The sequence below is a fragment of the Stenella coeruleoalba genome (assembly GCF_951394435.1).
Source record: "Stenella coeruleoalba genome assembly, chromosome: 11".
Classification (NCBI taxonomy): Eukaryota; Metazoa; Chordata; class Mammalia; order Artiodactyla; family Delphinidae; genus Stenella; species Stenella coeruleoalba.
Genome location: NC_137157.1, coordinates 8,770,027 through 8,780,999, shown reverse-complemented (window position 1 = coordinate 8,780,999; position 10,973 = coordinate 8,770,027). Strand labels below are relative to the sequence as shown.

General features: G+C 55.1%; 1 protein-coding gene across 2 annotated transcripts in view; it reads left to right on the top strand.

Moving 5' to 3' along the window:
- Positions 1–897: 897 nt before the first annotated feature.
- FAM83F (family with sequence similarity 83 member F) overlaps positions 898–10,973 on the top strand; it is a 28,311-nt gene continuing 18,235 nt past the window's right edge. For both annotated transcript variants that reach the window (XR_013830574.1, XM_079937708.1), the window contains exon 1: positions 898–1,438. Coding sequence is in view for 1 of the 2 variants with exons in the window: in XM_079937708.1 (XP_079793834.1) it covers positions 941–1,438 (498 nt within the window). In the remaining variant the exon portion in view is untranslated. The remainder of the gene's footprint in view (positions 1,439–10,973) is intronic.

The window sequence follows — 10,973 nt, the reverse complement described above, 5'->3', positions numbered from 1 at the left end:
ACTAAGAAGATTGTACTTGATCCAATGGGAAACAGCAGAGCTGCTGCTGGTGATGTGTGTGTGTGTGTGTGTGTGTGTGTGTGTGTGTTTGTCTTCCTCCCTTGAGCTCAAACATATATTTTAAATCACTAATATAGTAATCAGGCCTCTGGCAGCCTATCTTGCCCACACACACACACACACACACACACAAACCACTTCAAATTAAAATGGGGGGAAAAAATTCCACTGCTGCTGCTTACATCCTTGCTGTATCTGGGTGGCTTTTTTTTTTTTTTTTTAAGAAATTTTTGTCCTGGTGAAAGTGTTGGATTGACGGCCCCTGGAGGGGCCTCTGATCTCAGACTGGGACACGTGGACGTGGGCCAGGAGCTGGGGGTTTTATTAGCATGTCGCTTTTGCACACCAACCGCCCCTGCTAGGCCGTCACAATCTGGCCTAGCAGAGGGCCCCCGGACCCCCAACCGACGAGTGGTCAGATCGGCCACCTCAGAAGCACTCTGGCCAGACCACGTGCTCGGGGCCCTAACAGTTAGCAGGGAAAATGGACGCGCTGTGACGTGTCTGGCCGCCCGGCAACAGGAAGGGTTAGGTCCCCAACCTTTCCCCCACCGAAGGGTCGGGGCCAGGAGACGAAAGCGGGCCAGAGGCCGCACGTGGATCTAACTACCGCCCGGCTCCAAGCTCCGGCCCACTCCGGGGCTCCCGCCCCAGGCTGGGCCACGCAGGCCTAGGCGTCGTCGCGTCCCCAGCCGAGCCCCCGAGGCCGTCTGCGCCGCTCGCGCCCCGCAGAGGCGGAGGCGCAGCTGCCCCTCCCCGCCCGACGGCCGCGCCCGCGCCGATTGGCCGCCCTCTCGTCCAGGTGGGGCGCCCCGCCCCTCGGCGGCTCCAGGTGCGGCGGTTGGACTCGGGCCGGGGCCGGGGCCGGGGCCGGGGCGCCATGGCCGAGTCCCAGCTCGGCTGCCTGGACGAGGCGCACGTGAACGAGAGGGTGACCGCGGCGCAGGCAGCCTTCTACTACTGCGAGCGGCGGCGGGCCGCCCTCGAGGCGCTGCTGGGCGGCGGCGAGCAGGCCTACCGCGAGCGGGTCAAGGAGGAGCAGCTGCGGGACTTCCTCTCCAGCCAGGAGCGTCAGGCCCTCGGCGCCACCTGGAGCCCCTACGAAGTCGCCGCCGCCGCCGCCGCCGCCGCCGCCGGCCGGGGCAAGAGCAAGGCCGAGGCCGAGACCCCGACGCAGGCCGCGGCCGAGTCCGGCGATTCCCTGGCCTACTGGCCCGACTGCTCCGACACCGAGGTGCCCCCGCTGGAGCTGGGCTGGACCGAAGCAGCCTTCTACCGCGGCGTGAGCCGCGTCACCCTCTTCACTCACCCTCCTAAGGAGGAAAAGGCGCCCCACCTGAAGCAAGTGGTCCGGCAGATGATCCAACAGGCCCAGAAGGTAGGCCACGCCCCCACGCCTGGCCCCTTGGACCAGGCGCCACCTCCGAGGCAAGGCCTGGGCCTGGCCGCCCTTTCCACCCTCTGGAAAATGGGACCAGAGCCCTCCCTTCCGACGTGGGGCTGGTGAGTCCTCTGGAGAGCGCGGATGTGAACGTGTTTGGCAAATTACAAGGTGTTGGGACAGTTGCTTGTCACCATTACAGTGTCCAGAGGCGCTGGCTTTCCTCTGCTCTGTGCTTCTGTTTCCCTGTCTGGTTTCTCTCCCTAGGGAAGAGTGTGGGCTGTGGAGTCCTTTGGTAAAATGGGCCACTCAAAGGTCTTGATAATAACCTATGTGCTGTTCAGGGATTTACAAAACATATCCCTGGCCATTTTCTGATTTGATCCTCAGGCAACCCCAGGAAGTGTGGTGTGGCCTCCCACCCCAAGCCACGCTGCTCTTAGACGGTCCCCCAGAGTCAAGGCTGGCCTGGCCCCTGGCCCCTGAAATTCACTCCGGCTCTGGGCCCAGTGCTAGAGCTCACGCAGTCTAGGATGAATTAAGGGATGTATTTTGGTCACCTACTACGTACCTGACTCTGTGCTGGGTGCTTTGACAAGGCAGATCCCTGGACTTACCAGGTCAAGAAGAAGCTCCCACTTACAGCGTCTACTCTACCTGGGGATTGAAAGGAGGTGATGCTTCCAGAGTGGCTGGTATTCTAATACTGGTGGGGCCAGTAGTTCGTAGGGCAGGGGGAAGATTTACTCTGTGCCCTTGGGTAGGGGTACCTGGGTAGGGCTTCCAGATAAAATATAAGATGTCCTGTTAAGTTTGAATTCCAGATAAACAACAAGAAAAAATTTAGTATTATTCAGTATGACCCAAATATTGCATTGGGACATACTGATGCTAAAAAGTCATTCACTGTTTCTGTGAAATTCAAAGTTAATGGGGACATTCTGTATTTTTATTTGCTAAGTCTGGTTCCCCTACATTGAGATTTGTTAAGAAACATCAGCAGCCTTCGGTGCCCAGTTCAAAATATACAGCAGGAGTGGCTTGGGTTCACCATTCTGATTCAACTCAGTAACTGTGGTTGGAGCCCTTTTATCCCTAGAGGCTGAACGAGCCTAGAAAGACCGGTGGTGGGCCTCCTCTTCCTGGAAGGCGCAATGCAGGTAGTTGGCTAGATTGGCTGCCAGAAGGAAGGGTTAACTTTTCCCTGTCCATGTTTCCACCCTCCCTCTCTAAAGAATTTCAGCTTGTCTACCTGAGCGTCCTTTGTATATTGCATTCTGCAAAAGAGAAAGACAAGTTTGGACAGAGGAGGAGAAAGGACTGGGTGACAATACTGTGCAGCAGGGTGCAGCTGGGGTCAGGGGTCAGGGCTCGTGCTGTAATACTCACAAGCCTTGATTTATGCATCCTTAATATGTGCCAGCCACTGTGCTAATGATTTACCTGCATTTTTTCTTTTGCTTTTCACAACTACGGAGTAAGATGGGTATTTTCCTTACGTTTGGATTCAGAACAGTTAAGTCACTTGCTGAGCCAGGGTTCAAACACCAAAGTCCTTCTCCTTAACTGCCGTGCTGTCGGTTGACTAAACCAAGGAGCTGGAATGGAACTAGCCTGGTCACAACCTGGACTGCAGGTTGTGACCCCCTGTTACAAGGAGGGGGAGACAGGGACCTGCCCACTAGAACTTCTAGTCCCATATGGGATGTCAGGAATCTCCTATGTAGTGGAGTGTTCTTAACTCTTTAAATATTTAACAACAGAAACTTTAACAACTGTGAACTGATCCAATGCATACATATTAAACCAGTAATTATTTCCTAGGTGCCTACCGTGTGCCGGGTACTAGCCATAGGAGGATATAAGGTGGCCTTTGCCCTCCAAGAGTTAATTCAAATGCTGGGGGATGTGCTGGAAGGGAAGCAGTTTTTGAGGCTGGATATGCCTAATCTGGGAGGGCTTTACAAGGAACGTAAATTGCAGAGTTGAAAGGAGAGAGAGAAGGAAACTGGAATGGGCAGTTTCTCCTTAAGAGACTCAGGAGAGAGAGATTTTCGATGTACTTTGCTTAAAGTGCAGGCGGAAAAGTGCCTTCAGGGACCCAGAAGTGAGTCCGTGGCCTCTCCCACGCTGGCAGAGAGGAACCAGGGGAGGTTGCTGCCGCTTGGGCTGCTGTGACCACTGTAACTGCAGGGCGGGGGCAGGGGGGACTGGACTTAAATCAAGACCCTGTGTAGACAAGGAAACGGCTGGTTCTCATTTACAAGGGCAGAGTGAGAGGACCAAATAACTGCGATTTGGAAGAATAGTGCATTTGGTCATTGGACAAATATTTCGAGGTTTACTATGTGCTAAGCACTTCAGTAGAAAACAGACATATAAAACACACCTCTGCTCTTAAATGGCCTAATAGTCTAATAAACCATCATTTTAATACAGAATGATGGGTGCTTAACAGAGGGCGTGGCAGGAGGGGCACTGACCCAGCCCCTGAACCGGGTTAGGGAAGGACCTTTGATGCTGAGGGCCTGTCTACAAGCGTGTCTGAATGCAGCAAGAAGGGTGGAATTGCACCAGGCATCCACCCATCTTTGAGCCCCAGCTCCCTTCTGACCAGTGGCACCCATTTTTGAGTCTACTGAGTAGGTTTAGAGAGTATTGCCTGTGCTCCAGGAGCAGAGGAAAACCTACTGGCCACCCACCTTGAAGACTGACCCTTGGCCCCTGCATTCCTGAGCCCCACACTCGAGGATACCAACTACCCAGCTCCTCACTGCTTACCACAGTGCCTCCCCCAGCATTTCCTTTGGGCCTCAAAAACCGTGTCAGGCAGAGGGGAGGCCCCTGAGGTCCAGAAGGGTCTAATGATTTGTCTTCAGACCAAGGACAAGGCGAGGACACAGCTTCCCCAGGTCCCTGGTCAGAACTACCAATGACTCCGTGTAGATATAAACACAACCCAGGAGAGGGTGGCTGCTGGGCTAGGAAGCTTTGATTACCTGGGAGCTGCTGCTCTTTATTCCCGTGGCAGTGAGAGGAACAGGCCCACCTGGTTGGTGGGGGACAGAGGGGCATGGGTAGCAGACCCAGCCCTACCCCATCTCTGCCTGTCAATGGTGTGTCCCTTGCCTTCAGGGTCTGGCTCAGAGGCTAACCCTTCTTTGGCTGTTTATCAAATTTTCAATCCAAAAGTGACTTTTTGTTCTCAGACGTGGCTCCTTGTTTGTGCCACATGTGTGCCTGGCACACAGCTCGATTTAGGAGAGCCCATTTTATCCTCGGGGACTAGCAGCTTTGGAAGAGCTAAGACTCCCTCCTACACCTGTCCGTCATCTTTGTAGGGCCCCAGCGGCACGGGCAACCAATGATGTTTGTTTAATTGATTGCAAACTGCCTCCTATTGGCCACCCGCCCCTCTCCATCGGTCTAGGGAAGCAAGTGTCTGGAGAGTCCCCAGTTGAACTGCACATTACTGAGGGACCCCTTTAATCCCCATTGTTCCAAGCCACCTGGCAGCAGAGAGAAGAATGCTTTAAATTGGGAGGAGGGGGGTGCAGAGGGCTTTGGGGAAAGGCTCCAGGGCAGGAGACATGGTTGGCCAGGTTAGCAGCCTTGGTTAGAGGTCTGGGCAGGCGATGGGGGTGAACAGCCGGGTACACATGCCCAGGGGATGTGACAAAGTCTCAGAGGCTCCAGTTCACTTCACCAGGAGGCTCAGCTTTCGGGTGGCAGCCTTTGCCACTGTCTCGCCCTGTTAGCCTCAATTGGCTCTTCCCTCATTCAGATACATCCAGCAAACAGCACGCAGCACCTTCTCTGGACCAGGTGCCTGGACCAGGCACCATGCTGGGCACTGGGATATTGACATGAAGCAGATTCAAAAAGAAAAAAAAGAGAGAGAGAAGAAACAAAAGAAACAGTTTACATATATATATATATACTTAAATATGGCTGGTTTGTGAAATCTTGAGTCTGACGGTACATTCGTCAGCCACCTCGCAGCCTTGTTGGAGAGCTGGTCCTGCTTCTCGCCTAATACCTTTCCCCGTGCTCCTACCGTTCCACGTCAGAGGCTTTATCTAGAGCTCCTGAGCTGCCTTTGAAAAGCCTGATTCGCTGTGCAGAGCAAGAAAAGGCCTCTCAGGGCAGCCCGTGACCTGTGGGTCCAACACACTGTCTCCCTCGCCTAACTCTTCTTCCCTCCCTGAGTGACCACTCCTCGTGGGCGGTTATTTCCAAGGCCCGGGGCGGTTCCAGAGTCCTTGTCCCCTTGAGGCTGGCGGATAATGATGCAGCTGCAGTTCCAGGGACTGAGCACTTCACAGTCCTTCCAGGATCTTGCCTCGGCCTGTCCCAGCATCCCTGCCAAGCCCTTGGGTCTGTGGCTATTGGATTCTGAGTCTCTGTCTTTTACGCTCAGTCACTGATCCTGGGAGCTGGGGTTTCTGGGCAATGGAGACCCAGCTTCACGTCAAGGACAGAGTATAGGCTCTGAAGTTGAAAGGTCTTGATTTCTGTCCTGACCTGGCTACTTACAAACTGCGTTCCTTTGGGGTAAACCACTTCCCTCCCTGGGACTCCTGACCTGCAAAATTGGAGGGCATTACCTAGATTTCTGGATGGTTTTGAAAAATCAGGAAGAAAGTGTATGAAAGCAGAGGATACCAAGAAAGTATCGTACAAACATCAGTTGTCCTGGAAAGGTGCTGCCGTCGCTCTCCCCTCGCAGAGCCGGGAGGGAAATGTGGCTGAGCTTCCTCCCAGGACTCCATGCGGGGCTGCCTGCCAGGAGATCAGAGTTAGGACGGTCAGGGGTTGCTTCTCCTCTTCAGGTTGGAGGCCCTGTGCAGGTGCGCTTCCTGTTTCCTCCTCTGGGTGAGAGGAGCAGCTCCAGCTGCCCACCCCCCCCCCCCCCCCGCACTTCTCAACTGCCTTGATCTGCTGTGGCCGTTTGTCAGGGCGGCTCTCATCTGCCAGGGCGGCTCTCATCTGCCAGGGTGGCTCTCGTCTGCAGGGCTGTGGTAACTGAGTACTCAGCCAAGGGTCTTCTCTAGGATCTGCCACGGGCCGAGATGAGACAGGAAGGCACGGCGGCTCCCCGGTCCCTGAATCAGGGGTCCCTGAGGGCGTCCCCCTGCAGAGTCATTCAGAAGGGCAGTCTGGAAGGACTCCTCAGGACGATAGCTTGCACAAGTAGGCGCTGGGGCATGGGGACACGGGGGTGGGGTGGGTTGAGGTGGGGGACAGGCTGTGTTTCTGTCTTTGGAGAAGAGGGAGGCTGAGGCTTGGTTCCTCTGAAATCTGACAATTTAGGTCCCTGAAACTCTGAGGATGGGTGTTTCCCGGGGAGTTCAAAAGTAGAAGATGGGGCCTCAGTAAAGGGGTGCATTCTTCATGACTTCTTGGTCTCGTGGTAGCGTAGCCAGGTTTGCTGGGCAGTGGTCTCAGGAGGCCAGGTCACTGCAGGGGAAGGAGTACACAGTTGGCAGCCGGGAGCCTGGGTGTCTTCATTCTTGCTCTGTCTTTCCTCCTCTACCAGGTGACGTTGGGCAAATCATTTGACCTTGCTAGGCCTCCATCTCTGCATCTGTAAAATGGGGATCATTCTTGTCTTCTTGCTTACTTTCACAAGATTGCTCTGAGACTCCAGTGCAAGACTGTATGAGACAGCATTTTGAAAAAGATGACTAATAGATGCAGATAAAAGGGATTTATATTACGAGGGGCTAACATTGTTGAAAGATAGGTGCTCTGCATGTTATTTCCTTTAATTAACTCAATCCCCAGCACCTTGCAAGGGAAATGAGGTTTTCCCAGAGGCCAGGTCTGAATTCAAGGCTTGTGTCCTTCTGCTACACATGCAGTTACTTTTGGGGATTGCCCCTGTGGCCACCGCTTCCATCTGAAATTCCAGAAGCAAAGTATATTTGTTGCCAGCCAGGTTCTGGGAAGCTCACCAACTAGTTCTGGAAACAAACAAGTACAGGACTACTTTGGTGGGAGAGGGAGAGGAGAGGATTCTTTCTGTCTGGTGGCACTGGTGTCACCAGGAAGCTGGATATAGGTAGCTTCCAGGGACGTATTTGGTTTGGCCATGCCACATGGCTTGTGGGATCTTAGTCCCCCGACCAGTGTCCTCTTGCTGGCCACTTTCTGGCCCTCTGGGACGTGGGCCCTCACTGACAAACTGAGACCTTAATGGGAGACCTGCTGGCAACCCCACGCCCACGCCGCCCCATCTGTCCAGGTGCACCCCCAGGATGCTGCCTCACTGCTTCACCTTGGCTGGTGGTCAGGTCCGCCTCCTTTTCCTCACAATGTACAGGGCAGAGCCTGTTCTGGGGCAGGCCTCCAATCTTCTGGGAGAGAGGAGCAGGGCAGAGGACCAACGAGCAGGGCTGGGTCCTGGCTGACCGCCTGCCTCTGCTCCTGACACTGTCCTGACCACACCCCCTCCCAGGCTGAGTCACTCTAGTGATCCCTGCCCCTCCCTCCCACCACACCTCCTACCCCAGGGGCCATGCATGACTGGTCGGCCTTAGCTGGGGCCGCTGCCTTCCCCCCCGTTTTCTTTTCCTTCTCTGAATTTTTGGAGTCTGTAGACTTGCTAATGATCCCAGAATCTTAGCCCAGGAAAAGAGCCTATGGCTTTTCTAATTAGTGGTCTCTCTGGCCTGAGTTTCTAGTAATCTGTTGGCTCATCCCAGCCCAGCTTGTACGGTGGTCACCCTGTTGGGCCTCTCACAGCACTGGTGGGGCATGTGGGAGGCTCCAGAGAAATGCTCTTTCTGTTGTGTTCTCTAGCAGTGAGTCGGCAGGAGGCAGGGTCAGGGACAGGGACCAGGGCTTCTTTCCTTTTTGTGGGTCCTTGAGGACCCACTGTGAGTGTTCTTAACTCCCCCTCCCGGAAGCGTTCCCAGACTGCTTGGAGATTCCCCACTTCTGCTCATTTACTCACCATGTTTCACATGTGCCACATTCCAGAAATATACAGGTGAATAAAATGTGGACGCTGAAAAAGAAGATAAACTGCAGAACAGGTTGGAGGGAGAGGGTCAATAGCTATTAACTGTTGAGTACTTAAATACCAGACCGTGCTAGCCCTTTTAAAATATATTATTTCATTTAACTTTCACAACAATCCAGCAACTTTCCATTTTACAGATGCTAAGGTCACAGGGCTGGTAAATAGTGGAGCTGCATGGGAACTTGAGATTGAGTCTGAATCCCACTGAGCTCCAGGGGCGCAGAGGCCTCCTGGGAATTGACGGCTGAAGCAGCCGGTATGGAAGGGAGGGCGGGCAGAGGGCCGGGGTGTGCAAGGCCGGAGGCCTCGGAGTGCACAGATTCACGCTATTCCCAGCGCCCAGCCCCTCCTGACCACCTTCCCCCGCTCCCTGCACCCTCCACTTGCCTCTCTGGAGAAGCCCTCCCAGGCAGCATCACCTGGCTGTGGCCGGTAAGTTATCCTTGCCGCTTCTCAGAACCTCCCGGGCAAGCTGCCAACTCCAGTTGTCTTGCGCTGATTGATCCATCAAGAAATACCTCGAAGGTACTTCTCGAGCCCTGCCGTACTCTGCCCACATAGTGTGTGGTGCTCGGAGCTCCAGGCCAGTAGCCCAAAGCAGCAGCTTATCCTAAGAATCATGTGTGTTTCCCCGTTGGGTTTTTTTTTCTTAGCAGCTGATTTATCTTCTTAATTATGTTTAGCTTTAAGCTAATGTTAAAATGAGCTTGCATTAGATAATTTTCACTAATTAACACCAACTTAGTGCAGGGGAAGTCATCCCAGAAGCATGCCGTGGGGCAGGGAAAAGCTGGCCTAGGATCTTAAAGAGAATTGCCCTTCTTACTGCCTGGCAGATCACATATGGTTCTTCACGGCTGAATTAGTTGACCTTGCTCACATGGGTACAGTCTGTTCTCTGGAGAGCCGGCCCGAGTGTCCTTTGTATCACCCCTTCATCCACCTAGTTTGGGGAATGGGTGTCAAGAGTGCCTCGTAAGGATGAGGGGTGGACAGGGGGTGAGCCCCGGTGGTGCACAGCAGAGGCGGGAACAGAGCTGGCACAGAGGCCACAGGGCCTGGGAGGGGAGGTGGCCTGGCTGGCAGAGCTGGGCTCCAGTGGCTGCCAGTGCAGGAGGGAGCCTGGTGGTTAATGATGTCTAATTAGTGAGCCTGAAACAGTGTAACATGGCCTCAGACAGCTGGGAAGCCTCAGCTGACAAAGCGCAGATGCCCGGCCGGTGGGCTGGGGGCAGCCCGGCCTCGAGGCAGAGAACAAGACCCCAATGGTCTTGGCTTCTGTCCTCTCGGTGGGCCAGGGCTCTGGTCCAGACTGCTTCCTCAGCCCCCCGAGAGAAGCCCCCTACTGCGGAGGTACTCTTTAGACATTCACTGCGTGTCAGGCCCTGTGCAGGGTGGCATGACAGGTCTCTGTGCGCACCCCCCTCCACCATGTGCTCAGAGAGACACAGGCCTGAGCAGGTGTGCCTTCTGGGAAGGGTACACACTGCCCTGGGGGCTGGGGACCCAGGACGAGAATGAGCCTGGGACAGCCTGGGGGAGGGTGAAGCAAGGACCTCAACAGGGAAGGGATGTTCCCATCACCACAGGGAGAAGGTGGTGACAGTGTGAGGTAAGCCACCAGGGTGGGAGCTGCTGGGTGTGTTTGGAGAACGCAGAGGAGTTTATCGTCAAGGGAGGGAGTGGGTTGGAAGCACACGGAGGGTCTTTGGCCAGGCTGAACTCAGGCCGAGGGTTTGGGCAGGGAAACGGCACGCTTAGGGTTGGGCTATTGGTTCCACCTGCCAAGAGCAGGGGACCGACCCCTAGTCTCCCATCATGCTGACGCTGAGCCCCACCCCCACCCTCCCACCGTGTGCCAGGCACTGTGGAGAGGAAGCACAGCGCCAGATGCTCTCCAGGCGTCACTGCGTCTCCGCATCCTCACAAGAACCATGAGTCAGCCTCACTTTACAGGCAGAGTTCCCAGGGGTCAAGTAACACCCGTGGTCTCACCACCCCGGTGGGACCCCCGACTCCAAAGTCTGTGCTTCACCCACTGCAGGATGCTCCTGGACTTTGGGGATTCAGCTAAATGACCCTGGTGTCCCAGAGGTAGGAGGCTGCAAGGCAGGTGGGGCAGGGCCAGGCAGCGTCCGTGGGTGTTCCCCGGGCAGTCATGCAGGCCTCCTCGCCTGGGCTTTCCTCTCCTCTCTCACCCCAGGAAGCACAGACAGGAAGCTTAAAGTAACGCTTTCTTGTCCAGTTGTTCACATCCCACCGGGGGAGAAATTGGATGGGGCCTGTTGCAGCCTTGATGACAAAAGAAAGCCTTTGCCGTGTGCCGGGCGAGTTGTCTCCATCCTCCAGTAGCACCTCTCCATGCTCAGTGGCAGCCGTGCCAACTGGGTCCCGAGCCCACCTGGAGGTGCTCTCCACTCAGGCTGCAGTTTTCTTTCCTTTCTTTCTTTCTTTTTTCTTTTGGCCGCGCCTCATGGCCCCAGCCAGGGGTTGAACCCAGGCCCT